This window comes from Heptranchias perlo, chromosome 4, assembly GCF_035084215.1.
Source record: "Heptranchias perlo isolate sHepPer1 chromosome 4, sHepPer1.hap1, whole genome shotgun sequence".
In the NCBI taxonomy this organism is placed as follows: Eukaryota; Metazoa; Chordata; class Chondrichthyes; order Hexanchiformes; family Hexanchidae; genus Heptranchias; species Heptranchias perlo.
This window is the reverse complement of record NC_090328.1, coordinates 105,391,486-105,405,915: the sequence shown is the minus strand read 5'-3', so window position 1 is coordinate 105,405,915 and position 14,430 is coordinate 105,391,486. Positions and strand designations below refer to the sequence as shown.

General features: G+C 44.2%; 1 protein-coding gene across 1 annotated transcript in view; it reads right to left on the bottom strand.

Annotated features, from left to right (window-relative positions):
* Positions 1 to 7,711: 7,711 nt before the first annotated feature.
* LOC137321173 (ephrin type-A receptor 5) overlaps positions 7,712 to 14,430 on the bottom strand; it is a 365,797-nt gene continuing 359,078 nt past the window's right edge. Inside the window, exon 17 of the mRNA XM_067983437.1 lies at positions 7,712 to 11,865. Within this exon, the coding sequence (XP_067839538.1) occupies positions 11,760 to 11,865 (106 nt within the window). The 3' untranslated portion in view covers positions 7,712 to 11,759. The remainder of the gene's footprint in view (positions 11,866 to 14,430) is intronic.

Below are 14,430 nucleotides of genomic sequence, written 5' to 3'. Positions count from 1 at the left end.
GTTGTGGCTGAAGCAATGTTTTATAAAGGTTCAACATATCTTCCTTGCTTTTGTACTCGATGCCTCTATTTATAAGGCCCAGGATCCCGTATGCTTTTTTAACTGCTTGCTCAACCTGTCCTGCCACCTTCAAAGATTTGTGCACATATGCCCCTAGGTCTCTCTGTCCCTGCCCCCCCTTTAGAATTGTACCATTTCGTTCATATTGCCTCTCCTCATATTTCCTGCCAAAATGCATCACTTCACACTCCTCTGCATTAAATTTCATCTGCCACGTGTCTGCCCATTCGACCAGGCTGTCTATCTCCTCTTAAAGTCTATCTCTATCCTCCTCATTGTTTACTGCTTGCCTCCCACCTACCCCTCCCTACACTTCCAAATTTTGTGTCATCTGCAAGTTTTGAAATTGTGCCCTGTACACCCAGGTCCAAGACATTAATATATATCAAGTAAAGCAGTGGTCTATCCTCTTCTTCATCAGATGATGATGAGTCCTGCAGACCTTCTTCCTCCTGCACCTCCAGCGCTCTTTATTGAGTGATGTTATACAGGGCGCAGCATGCCACAATTATTCTGGAGACTCTGTCTGGCGAGTAATGAGGGGAGCCTCCAGACCTGGCAAGGAGCTTGAGTTCAGCTTCAGCATCTCAATCACCTGCTCTTTGACAGACCTGTTGAAATGTGACTGCTGTTGTACCTGATCTGCCACGGATAGGTGTCATGAGCCATGGTAGAAGGGGTATCTCTTGTCACCAAGCAGCCATCTTTTAATACTGGTGTCAGGTCAAAACTTGGTAGGGATATTAGGTGTCTTAACATGACAGGATCATGGCAGCTACCTGGGTATTGGGCACATACCTGCATGAACCTCTTTTTTTGGTTGCAGACAAGCTGAACATTAATGTAGTGGAAACTCTTGCGGTTAACAAAGGCTCCTGGTTGGTTGGAGGTGCCCTGATGGATCAGGGTATGCAGTCTATGGCACCCAGCGTTTGTGGAAAGCCAGCCAGAGCTGCAAATCCCATTGATCTCTCCATCTGTCTGCTGCCATCAGTTGGAAACGAGATACATCAACTGACCCTGGCAAATAAGGCATCTGTGATCTGCCTGATGCATTTGTGGGTGGCTGACTGAGACACCCTCAATAAAGTCCCCCATGGCAGTCTGGAAGAAGTGTAAAAGTTTAGTCATTTTCACCGCCACTGGCACGGCATGGCCGCCAGGTCCAACAGGCAAGAGGTCTTCTTCAAGGAGGCTCCAGAGGTCGGTGACCAACTGCCTTGACAATCGGAGGCTCCTGATGCACTGCTCCTCAGACATGTCAAGGAAGCTGAGCCCCTGTCTGTACACCCTGTGAGGTGGGTAAGTCCTTCTGCGCGCATGCCCCTTCTGTTGCTGCCTTCTCTGTGGTCCACCTGCAGTTCCTTCTGCAGCACCCCCTTGCTGCTGGTGCTCCTCTTCCTCCTCCTCTTTTTCTTCACTGCATATGAATGCAGCTCGAGCAGCACCAATAATCAACTTAACATTTTTATTACCAAGAGTATCAAAGACACAACCCAAAGCGAACAGTGATCACAGAATCACAGCCCACAATGAACTAAAGAAACTGTGAGTGTTGCAGCTTTATTCACATCGTGGCCCCTTTACTTTCAGCACACTGATCAATTAATAACCAATCCTGCCAGGGTCTCCCTGGTGACCTTGCCGACCTGCGTGAAACCCGTGCTGCACTAATTAATTGCATCATAGGACCCCAATTTACATATATTCATGAACCACCCATCTCTATACAGCGAGAGACTCATCGACCCCGATACCCGCCTCCATTACTATTGCGGAGAACGGGAACACGGCCGGTCAGGGATGGGACTACCGCCCACCATGGGGTGGAGCGGGGGGTTTTGAAATGAAGGCCTTTGTTTCAGTCGGGGCAAATTTGTGTCAGTCAGGGAAAGTTTGATCCTGATTTCAACTGCTTCTGCCTGGCATAAACCGGGCGGGGGACAGTTAAAATAAGGCCAGTCACTTACCCCCTCTGATCCTGCTGCCTTCCCACCACGTCCCGATCTTATCCTGCTCTCTTGAGCAGCTAAGCAGGACACCCGCAGGAAGGTAGCTGATCATCAGGACATGATGTGCAATTTTAGTTGAAGGCCTGAGCAAGGCATCAGTGTCGGCTTCCCCGTCATCCAAGCCTGCCGGGAGGGGGATCGTGGGCTAGAAGAGTCCCAGAAGGTAAGTTGTAAAGTTTTATTTTAGGTTTCCTTGTGGGCCAGGAAGAGCAGGAATTCTTCTCCGGGCCTCACAAGAAAGCCTTGGGCCTCCCTTGCGCCTGGCTACCCATCTCCCGATCGTGGCGAGAGCCTTCCCCCCTGACTGATATGGGTCTCTGGCTGCGGCCGCCCACCGCCAGATGCCCACTCCCACACACGGGCCAGGTAGTCAATCTAGCTGGTTGTCAGATGGGACTCCGCAAATACTTATTCAAAGAAGAGCCTGCCATTAAGATTGGCAGTGTCTCCACATCTCCAAACTTGCTGGGGTCGTCACCTGCTGCCGGGCTCCTGAGCACCCTTCCCGTCCTCCTTTAAAAATTGAGGCCTTTATGTCAGTCAGGGAACATTTGTGAGAATCAGGAAAAGTTTTTTCAATCAGGACATGTTTGTGTCAGTCAGAGAAAGTTTGTGACAGTAAGGGAAAGTTTGTGTCAATCAGGGAACGTTTGTGTCAATCAGGGAACGTTTGTGTCAATCAGGGAACGTTTGTGTCAATCAGGGAACATTTGTGACAGTAAGGGAAAGTTTGTGTCAGTCAGAGAAAGTTTGTGACAGTAAGGGAACGTTTGTGTCAATCAGGGAAAGTTTATGTCAATCAGGGAAAGTTTGTGTCAATCAGGGAAAGTTTATGTCAATCAGGGAACGTTTGTGACAGTAAGGGAATGTTTGTGTCAATCAGGGAAAGTTTGTGTCAATCAGGGAAAGTTTGTGTCAATCAGGGAATGTTTGTGTCAATCAGGGAACATTTGTGACAGTAAGGGAAAGTTTGTGTCAGTCAGAGAAAGTTTGTGACAGTAAGGGAACGTTTGTGTCAATCAGGGAAAGTTTATGTCAATCAGGGAAAGTTTGTGTCAATCAGGGAAAGTTTATGTCAATCAGGGAACATTTGTGACAGTAAGGGAATGTTTGTGTCAATCAGGGAAAGTTTGTGTCAGTCAGTGCAAGTTTGTGGGCATTTAACTTTCTCTTTAAATTCTCCCCATCGGCATCCTCATAAAGCTAGACCCAGGGTCGCTGTGTTGCGAAAGTGCACACACTCATAGGCCTTATTTCTCTTTTTTTCAGAAGTCTACTATAACTGACTTCCTGGGTGTTTCTCTTCTCATCGTCTTCTTGGTTAATGGTTCCACCCACTTTCTGGAGGCTTTATTCGATCTATAGGCTCTTCAGGCCGAGCAGAGTTTGGAGGGAAGAGAGGGAATATAAAACAGACTGAGAGAAAGTGAGGGAATATAAACCAGACTGAGAGAAAGAGAGTGAATATAAACCAGACTGAGAGAAAGAGAGTGAATATAAACCAGACTGAGAGAAAGTGAGGGAATATAAACCAGACTGAGAGAAAGAGAGTGAATATAAACCAGACTGAGAGAAAGTGAGGGAATATAAACCAGACTGAGAGAAAGTGAGGGAATATAAACCAGACTGAGAGAAAGTGAGGGAATGTGAACCAGACTGAGAGAAAGTGAGGGAATATAAACCAGACTGAGAGAAAGTGAGGGAATATAAACCAGACTGAGAGGAAGAGAGGGAATATAAACCAGACTGAGAGAAAGAGAGGGAATATAAACCAGACTGAGAGAAAGAGAGGGAATATAAACCAGACTGAGAGAAAGTGAGGGAATATAAACCAGACTGAGAGAAAGTGAGGGAATATAAACCAGACTGAGAGAAAGAGAGTGAATATAAACCAGACTGAGAGAAAGTGAGGGAATATAAACCAGACTGAGAGAAAGTGAGGGAATATAAACCAGACTGAGAGAAAGTGAGGGAATATAAACCAGACTGAGAGAAAGAGAGGGAATGTGAACCAGACTGAGAGAAAGTGAGGGAATATAAACCAGACTGAGAGAAAGAGAGGGAATATAAACCAGACTGAGAGAAAGTGAGGGAATATAAACCAGACTGAGAGAAAGAGAGGGAATATAAACCGGACTGAGAGAAAGTGAGGGAATATAAACCAGACTGAGAGAAAGTGAGGGAATATAAACCAGACTGAGAGAAAGTGAGGGAATATAAACCAGACTGAGAGAAAGTGAGGGAATATAAACCAGACTGAGAGAAAGTGAGGGAATATAAACCAGACTGAGAGAAAGAGAGGGAATATAAACCAGACTGAGAGAAAGAGAGGGAATGTGAACCAGACTGAGAGAAAGTGAGGGAATATAAACCAGACTGAGAGAAAGTGAGGGAATATAAACCGGACTGAGAGGAAGAGAGGGAATATAAACCAGACTGAGAGAAAGTGAGGGAATATAAACCAGACTGAGAGAAAGTAAGGGAATATAAACCAGACTGAGAGGAGGAGAGGGAATATAAACCAGACTGAGAGAAAGAGAGGGAATATGAACCAGACTGAGAGAAAGAGAGGGAATATAAACCAGACTGAGAGGAAGTGAGGGAATATAAACCAGACTGAGAGAAAGTGAGGGAATATAAACCAGACTGAGAGAAAGAGAGGGAATATAAACCAGACTGAGAGGAAGAGAGGGAATATAAACCAGACTGAGAGAAAGAGAGGGAATATAAACCAGACTGAGAGGAAGAGAGGGAATATAAACCAGACTGAGAGGAAGAGAGGGAATATAAACCAGACTGAGAGAAAGAGAGGGAATATAAACCAGACTGAGAGAAAGTGAGGGAATATAAACCAGACTGAGAGAAAGTGAGGGAATATAAACCAGACTGAGAGAAAGTGAGGGAATATAAACCAGACTGAGAGAAAGTGAGGGAATATAAACCAGACTGAGAGAAAGTGAGGGAATATAAACCAGACTGAGAGAAAGTGAGGGAATATAAACCAGACTGAGAGGAAGAGATGGAATATAAACCAGACTGAGAGAAAGAGAGGGAATATAAACCAGACTGAGAGAAAGTGAGGGAATATAAACCAAACTGAGAGAAAGAGAGGGAATATAAACCAGACTGAGAGAAGGAGAGGGAATATAAACCAGACTGAGAGGAAGAGAGGGAATGTGAACCAGACTGAGAGGAAGAGAGGGAATGTGAACCAGACTGAGAGAAAGTGAGGGAATATAAACCAGACTGAGAGAAAGAGAGGGAATATAAACCAGACTGAGAGGAAGAGAGGGAATGTGAACCAGACTGAGAGGAAGAGAGGGAATATAAACCAGACTGAGAGAAAGAGAGGGAATGTGAACCAGACTGAGAGGAAGAGAGGGAATATAAACCAGACTGAGAGAAAGAGAGGGAATATAAACCAGACTGAGAGGAATTGAGGGAATATAAACCAGACTGAGAGAAAGTGAGGGAATATAAACCAGACTGAGAGAAAGAGAGGGAATGTGAACGAGACTGAGAGGAAGAGAGGGAATGTGAACCAGACTGAGAGGAAGAGAGGGAATGTGAACCAGATGGGAGGAAGAAAATTAATGTGAACCGGAATAGGGGAAAGAGGGAAGCCCCTCCCATTTCTCATCAACATGCTGCCCTTCGGCGACATCATCAGAAAACATAACATCACTTTCCACATGTACGCTGACGGCACCCAGCTCTACCTCACCACCATCTCTCTCGGCCCCGCAACTGCCTTCGAATTGTCACGCTGCTTGTTCGACATCCAGTAGTGGATAAGCAGAAATCTCCTCTAATTAATTATTGGGAAGACCTCAGCCATTGTCGTTGGTCCATGCCACAAACTCCGTTCCCTAGCCACTGACTCCATCCCTCTCCCTAGCCACTGTCTGAGGCTGGACCAGACTGTTAGCAACCTTGGCATCCTATTTGACCCTGCGCTGAACTTCCGGCCCAATGTCCTTTCCTACTTCTACCTCCGTAACATGCCTGTCTCCTCCCCTGCCTCAGTTCATCTGCTGCTGAAAGCCTCATCCATGCCTTTGTTACCTCTGTACCCGACTATTCCAATGGTCTCTTGTCGGCCTCCCGCCTTGCATCCTCTGTAAACTCGAGCTCATCCAAAATTCTGTGCCCATATCCTAACTTGCACCAAGTCCTGTTAACGCCTCACCCCTGTGCTCGCTGACCTACATTGGCTCCTTGTCCGGCAATGCCTCGATTTAAAAAAATTTTCATCCTTGTTTTCAAATCTCTCCATGGCTTCACCACTCCACCATTGGCGGCCATGCCTTCAGTTGCCTAGGCCCTAATCTCTGGAATTCCCTCCCTAATCTTCTCTTACTCTCTATCTCTCTGTCCTCCTTTAAGATGCTGTTTAAAACCTATCTCTTTGATAAGCTTTGGGTCACCTATCCAAATATCTTCTTATGTGGCTCAGTATGAAATTTTGCTGGATAACGCTCCTGTGAAGTGCCTTGGGATGTTTTATTATGTTAAAGGTACAATATAAATGCAAGTTGTTGCTGTTGAATGAGGGGAAGAGAGAGAATATGAATCAGGATGAAAGGAAGAGAGGGAATGTGAACCAGAATGGGGGAGAAGAGAGGGAATGTGAAGTGGAATGGGGGGGGGAAGAGAGGGAATGTGACTTGAAAGAGGGAAAGAGAGAATGTGCCCAAAATGAGGGGAAAAGGAAATGGGAACAAGTATAAGAGGAAGAGGGAATGTGAAGCAGAATGGGGGAAGAGAGGGAATGTGACCAAGATGAGGGGAAGGAGAGGGAATGTGAACCAGAATGATGGGAAGAGAGGGAATGTGAGCCAGAATGGGGAGGAGAGGGGGAACGTGAACCAGAATGGGAAGAGAGGGAATGTGAACCAGAATGGGAAGGGAATGTGAACCAAAATTGAGGGAAGAGAGGGAATGTGAATCAGAATGAGGAGGGAATGTGAACCAGAATTGGGGGAAAAGGAATGTGAACCAAAATGGGGAGAGGAGAGGGAATGTGAACTAGAATTGGGTGAAGAGAGGATATGGGAACCAGAATAGTGGGGGAGAGAGAAAATGTGAGTCAGAATGAGGAGGTGGAGAATATCTATCTCTTTAAAGGGGTGTGAAAGCATGAATTGTGAAAATGTGGAGAACCAATTAATTCTATTATTTTTGTTCTTATTTATGACCGAGGATGTTGGCTGAAAAATATAAAACGTCATCATTTCTCTTCAATAAAATTAGATGAGGCCTCCTGCCCAGAGGCATGAACTGGATATTTGGGCATGTGTGGCACATGATTTTCCAATCAATGTGGACAATGTGCACCCGAATTTTTGATATGAGTGGGCAAGGTGTCCAGCCGGTTGCACAGACTCGTAAAATTAGCTTCAGAAAGTTGTCCTAAGAATCTCAGTATTATTCCCAAAGTTGGCCCAGATTATATTTTAAATAATGGAAATGTTTTTTTCTAGAGAATTTAATCATGGAATTGAGGTGTGTTGTGACCTATGAAAAGCTTAAGTATTATACTGCTCATGTTTTGCAGTGATAAACAAATTGAGGTTCACCAAAAAAAAATGCTGATATAAAAATTTATTTTTTTTATGAAAATATAAAATTTCGTATCTTACACTACAAAAACATGTACACAAAGAAAATACACAGTGTCGGGGTACTGTCCTTAAAATAAATAAAGCACGCTAAGGTTGTTATTAAAGTTTCATTTAGTCATAAACAACTGAAAGCAAAATGTCGGCCTTAATAGCATTAATGTGTGATTGCTTGTTACACAGTAAATGTGAGCTTTAAGTGCTGCTGATTGTATTGCTAGGCTTCTACTATAAGTTGCTTTGCTACGTGAGAAATGGAGTTTCATTCCCCATAGGTTCAGTCCCAGTTTACACATTACCTACGCAAACATCCCATGTTCTATTATAAATCCCAATGCGTTTCGAAATAACTCATCATCATGAACTTCAACCGCAATTCAAGATGATCTTGACAGCAGGTTTTTCTGCAATTTTAAATTACTGAAATTGTTCTACATTCTCGCAACAATTTAAAGGAAAACTCCAAATAATCCCGCATGTTCCCCTCCTCATTAAAACAAGACTTTTCACACCACAGTCCTGCACTTCTTCATCTGATTGCAGTAGTCTACTCACTGAGAAAAGCTTTTTAAAAGTTACGTGCAATGTGGTGCAGGCAGACAATCCATCTCAATAATTTCCTTTAGCACTTTGATACTAAACTGTTTCTAATTGTCCTATCTCCCATATTAATTGCTCTTGTGATATTTTCAATGTTTCTACCCCTCCCCCATTTTTACTGGATGTTATTTTATTCAGAGTGTTTGCATTCAGTGCAAGGTTTTATTTAAAAGGGAAACAACATCTGTCTCTATCTCTGTTAATGAAGTTACCAACTGACTTCTGCATCTTTCGAATTATTTCACAAAGCTGCTCCCTGTTTGCAGTGCCATTTTGATTTTTTATGGGGGTTGTTACAGGGTGGGTGTATTTATTTTTTCTTCAAGATGAGGGATGTCAATGCTGGGAAATGGAAGATTTTTTCAACTTGTGTTACCCAGTATTAAGCCCATTCTCCCCTAGGTCAGGTATCGCAAGGCGCCATGCAGATCAAAACTTTGTTTATTGTATCCAACATTCTGGCTTCACTCCAACCTCAAGCAACAGTGGGATTTTATTCCACTTTCACACCACCCCCATCTTTGTGGGCTCTGTAAGCCTGCTAATTTCTGCCAAATTGTCATGGGCCCACTAGGAATTTGACGGACACTGTCCAAAATCGTGGTGGCCACTACGCCAATAAAGATGAGGTGTGCCGGCCTCCACAAGGGAAACGTGGGCCCCACTGGTGAGCTCTGGGCTCCAGGCCTGGCAAGCTAGCTTGAATCCCTGAAATGGGCAATATTTTTTTTTAAATCCCTGGATCGGCCACCTTGTAGAGGTGGGAGGGACGGAGGGAGCTCTGGGTAATTCCCCCATCACGGACAGGCAGCTGTTCCTGTTTCGAGGCGCGTGGGCAGGTGGGCGCCAAAGATGTGCTCCAAGTGGCATTTGCGCCCCAATGCGAATGCGGTGCCCTCCTGCTGACTCTACAAATTCCGGTACTGGTGGGCATGAGCCGGGCACATCCCCTGGAATTTTGGGGCCAGCATGCGTAGAGGCTGCAAATAAATATAAAAGGCTGCAACAGAATTGTCACAGAAACAGACGGAAAACACTTTGGGTTAAAGGTTTGAAGTTATTTTGTACTCTCCGGATCGCACGTGGAAACACAAACCTGAGTGTCTCTATCAGATTACTCCATTTCTTTCTGGCTCAAATCGTGCAGAGCTCAACACTGTGATGTATTTGGGGCCACAGTAGCATGATGGGAAGAGAGGCACAGAGGCGATGTATCGAAGGGTTCGTGCACTTTTGCCAGCAAATCAATGTAGACCTGTCCACATCTCACTCACTTGGGGGTCGATTTTAACTTGCTGAAATCGGCATTAATGGGGCGGTAACTGCTTCAAATGGGGTCAGTAGACTTACCATCCTATCACGCAGATGATCGGCCTCCTGCCACATCTACGGGGCCTACTTCTAGGTGGCCGCGCGCCTGCCTGTTTCAGGTGGGAGACCCTTTTTAATACGCAAATTGGGGTCGTATGACATAGGGCCACGATTGCCATTTTAGGACAGAACTGGTCAGTGCCTGCACCGTGCACCCTCCAACCAGTTTCATTGGTGATAGAGCCTTACGAGGCCCTGGAAGGGTAAGTTTTAAATTATTTTTGTGGGGCAAGGTGGAGCAAGGGTGCTCCTTTGGGCCCCACAAAAACGCTCTGGACCACTATTGGCCTGGAACTCCCCCCCCCATCCGCGATTGTGACCCACCCCTGGACGTACCTTGCTGCTGGCTGCACCACCTTAGGACGCCCGATATCACACCGGCCCAAAACCGGCGAGCTGCAGCTGGACGCCTGTTTGTTGCCTGCAGCTGACCGATTCTATTTAAATGCGGCTTCAAAATGGCTCCCGCATCTTCGCTGGCAGAACAGGCGGGCTGCAGGCGCGCTCCGCCGGTCGGCCGCCCAAAAGTAAAAAACAACCCCACTTGGAGTGACTATCGCTCATTTCTTGGTGGAAAAATGTGACCTACTTTGATGTATTTCACTCTGAGAAATAATCACAACTCCACATGTTTAAATTGCTTTGCAAACTGTCTCTACCTATTTTTGCTCATAAATCTCACCTCCAGATCTGTGCAAGTTTGGCAAAAAAAAACAAGAAAAGACACAGTGCAATACTAAATATAGATGTCGGCACTGCAAAGTAAGGCGAGAAACACAGAGAGCCGGAGTTTTCCTTTAAGTTCATTTTAGTTCAAAAATAATCTGAATAATACCTCCCATCTTTCCTTAATTAGACTATTTGCCTTTCTACAGTCAGTCTGGAATTAATTAACATCTTGGCTTTTGTTCTTAATGAGCCGCAAAGAGTTGAAATGACACTGGTTTGTTTCAGTGTACATTAATTGAATGAGTTAATCTGATTTGCAACTTCAAACTTCTGGACAATATTTTATGCAAATGACAAGATTAGATTGCCGTCTTGAGTACTGATGTATGAAAAGGATTTCAAAGTGATAACTAACCCGATCATCTACACAAGTCCGTTTAGCTTTTATAATATATCTGAAAAAGAGTCTTAGTGAGTACTTTCTAGACTACATTATCTCTCAACATTGCAGTCCCTCACCACCACAAGTTAAACAGTACTACTGCAAACCACCTCTCAGCATCACACACTGATCAGAACAAAAAGCAGGGTCCTCAAATTGAAGTTTTAAGAAAGTGTCACTCATTTTAGTCAAATCATACAGTTAAGTAGTTTTGTTACACAGAGAAAATTCTGTACCCTGCAGTAGCAAACTGTACAGTATATACAGATGAATATGCAAATATAGCAAGAGCAAAGTAAATATATACGTTTTCAAATAACGTGTTTCATTACGCGCTAACATTTTTAATCAATAAATACATACTGATCAAGATTGAGTCAAGCAAAGACTTTATACACTACGTTCTATAACTTATTAAATACAGCATGTTATTACTGCACTTATAATTTACAAAAAAACTTACTACCAAGTAGTAAACTTAATAATATTGCTCTTCAATACACAACTGTCGGTCATTAAGACTTGATACAGGAAACTTACGTAAACTATTATGGATCTACTGCCATTTCTCGATCAATTGAAACTGTCTAGAAAGTCAGATGCTCTCAAAGGAGAATTAAAGTCTTGTAATGCAGGAAAAATGTTAAAAGGTGCAATTGCGACCTTACAGAGGAACATGTATGCCAAGGTATTCAGTGTTGCTCGGTGTGAAAGTAAATGGGTGAATTGCACCCCTTATTGAACTTGTCTTCAATGCATCGCTCTCCGTTTCCCAGTGATGATGATTCCAAGGTTTAGGGATTTGGTGAATTCAAATACTGGAACAGTAAGGTGAGCATTAATCGCATTCTGTTGTTCCAGATCTTCATTCCCCTCCCCCCCCCACCCACCCCACCTTTTTGCACACAGGAATAAATACAAGTCCCAAATCAGGAAAAAATAAAAGTGCTGAATGGCTAGTGACAGCTCAAGCGATTGGGATAGTCACACAGGCATCATGCCATTCATAAACTGGACTCGCAGCTCCTGAATACTGTTCATGATCTTCTTTTGGTGGCCAGCAAGACCCACACCAATTCTCTTCAAATCTCTGTGGGAATACAATGCAGCAATTTTTCAAATAAAAGATAAAGAGTACAAAGGCTTACCCGTCACCACCTAAAATATGTGCTGAAAAAGCGCTGGGGATATATAAATGCATACAGCATTAAACATGACAGTTGTGGATGCCCAAGTCATTGTGATACAACAGTAAAGTGTCTAATCCAACACCTCTTTGGTAAATATGTTTGAGCGCAATTAGTGACAGACAGCCAGCTTGCTTTTCAAAAATGTTAAGTTTTATTGTCAAATTGTTAGAAAGTTCGACAAAAGCCCATGATACCTCCCTTCCTTCTTTAGGTACATGGCAAACCTCTCTCCAGTGCCCCAGCAACAATTGTGCACATCGAGATTACCTAACTGCTATCTCAGGCTTATCGCCAACTTCAACCAGGGGGACCTGGGGAGAAGCAGTAACAGTGGCGGGTGGGGGGATTAAACAGGATGGGAAACCGTGCTTTGTTTCCCTGCCCCCACCCCTCTCCCGCCCCACTAGCATTTACATGCGGCAAGCGAGGTAAGGGTCAGCCTGCGACTGTCCCGCAGAGGTGGGAGTAGGGAAATCAAGGTCGGGGTGGGGAGACAGTAGCAGGCCTCACCGTCCCATGTTCCCACTGTTTCTGCCAGTTTTGGTGCGGGGAGCAGAGGAAAGTCCAGCCAAATTGTGTCAAAATTTCGGGAAGCCGATAAAATTGAATTGATCTGAAAGAGGATAATCATAATTCATGTGAACAGGTTAAGTTGGTGGAAAATTAAGACCATACCACGAAATTGATTCCAAATGATAAAGGAGTGAACACAGATGCATTAGTGCAAATAGACACAATGATGCACGAGGAATGAATCATCCTACTTTCCCTGCATGCCAGCTGGAGAGTCAACGAGAGGGCACGAAAACAGAAGGCAAAAACTAAGAAGTGGGCAAGAATGACACAAATACACATTGGAGTAAGGATGATTCACTCAGCATGTTTCTCCACAATAGTGCGAAGCAAACAAATCAGAAACAGGAATCACAGCAGCTCAATCTGTTAACTAATAATGTACTAAACTTTCTTTATAGCTTTCAAGATATAATTACACATTCACAGAATCCATACTCAGTGAATTTTCTAAGCTGAACACTACCATGAAGGGCAGAGGGGACAAATGGAAGCGGTGAAGGGATAGGAGGAGAGAAGCAATTTGCACATGGGCTGTGGAAGAATAAGTTTGATAGGCCAAATGGCCTCCATACTTTCCCTAAAGTTGCAATGTTGTAAAATAAAATTATTTGTTAAAAAACAGCCAATAGCTATCTAAAAAAATGATGTTGGTTGGAGAATGTTATGAGTTCTACAGTTTAGTGCACTCATTCCTGATTTGCAATAAAAGTTACAAATAAAATGAAAAAAATACATGGAAATCTGAGATAAAACCTGCAAATGCTGGAAAATGCACAGTAAGTCAGTCAATATGTATAAAGAGAAAACTCAGAGTGTGATATTTCAGCTTGTGTCCCTTTCATCTAAATCTGATAAAGTCTATGCCCCTGAAAGGTCATAGCCTGACTTTCCCTTTACAGATACTGACTGATCTGCTGTGTATTTCCAGCATTTTCTGCTTTTATTACTCTAAAATACTCCTGGGTTGGTGCTCTGGTGACTGACAGCATTAATAATAATCCGCTCTGCAACCAAACTTTATAGAGTAAATTCACCAATCCTGTGCTCCCAGCAAGGACCTGCAGTCGAAGAGAGCTTGGAGAATTGGCACGGCAGTGTTGTAGTCCGACCTCTGGCCTGTGCTCCCTTCAAGTGCGGCTCCCTCGTGGGAGCAGCAGCAGCTTCAACAACAACAACTTGCATTGATATAGCATCTTTAATGTAGCAAAACGACCTAAGGTGCTTCACAGGAGCTTTATCAAACAAAATCTGACACCGAGCCATATAAAGAGGTATTAGGACAGGTGACCAAAAGCTTGGTCACAGAGGTAGGTTTTAAGGAGCGTCTTAAAGGAAGAGAGAGAGGTAGAGAGGCAAAGAGGTTTAAGGAGGGAATTCCAGAGCTTAGGGCCTAGGCAACTGAAGGCACTGCCGCCAATGGTGGAGCGATTAAAATCAGGGATAAGCAAGAGGCAAGAAATGGAGGAGCGCAGAGATCTCGGGGGGTGCAGGGCTGGAGGAGGTTACAGAGATAGTGAGGGGTGAGGCCATGGGGGGATTTGAAAACAAGGATGAGAATTTTTAAATCGAGGCGTTCCTGGACTGGGAGCCAATGTAAGTCAGCGAGCACAGGGGTGATGGGTGAATGGGATTTGATGTGAGTTAGGATATGAGCAGCAGAGTTTTGGATGAGCTGAAGTTTCTGGAGGGTGGATGATGGGAGGCCAGCCAGGAGAGCATTGGAATAGTCAAATCTAGAGGTAACAAAGGCATGGATGAGGGTTTCAGCAGCAGATGAGCCGAGGCAGGGGCAGACACAGGCGATGTTATGGAAGTGGAAGTAGGGGGAACCGGTCAATTTACTCTTGTACCTTCAAAATGGATAGTATGAGAAACAAGGTGTTGTCACA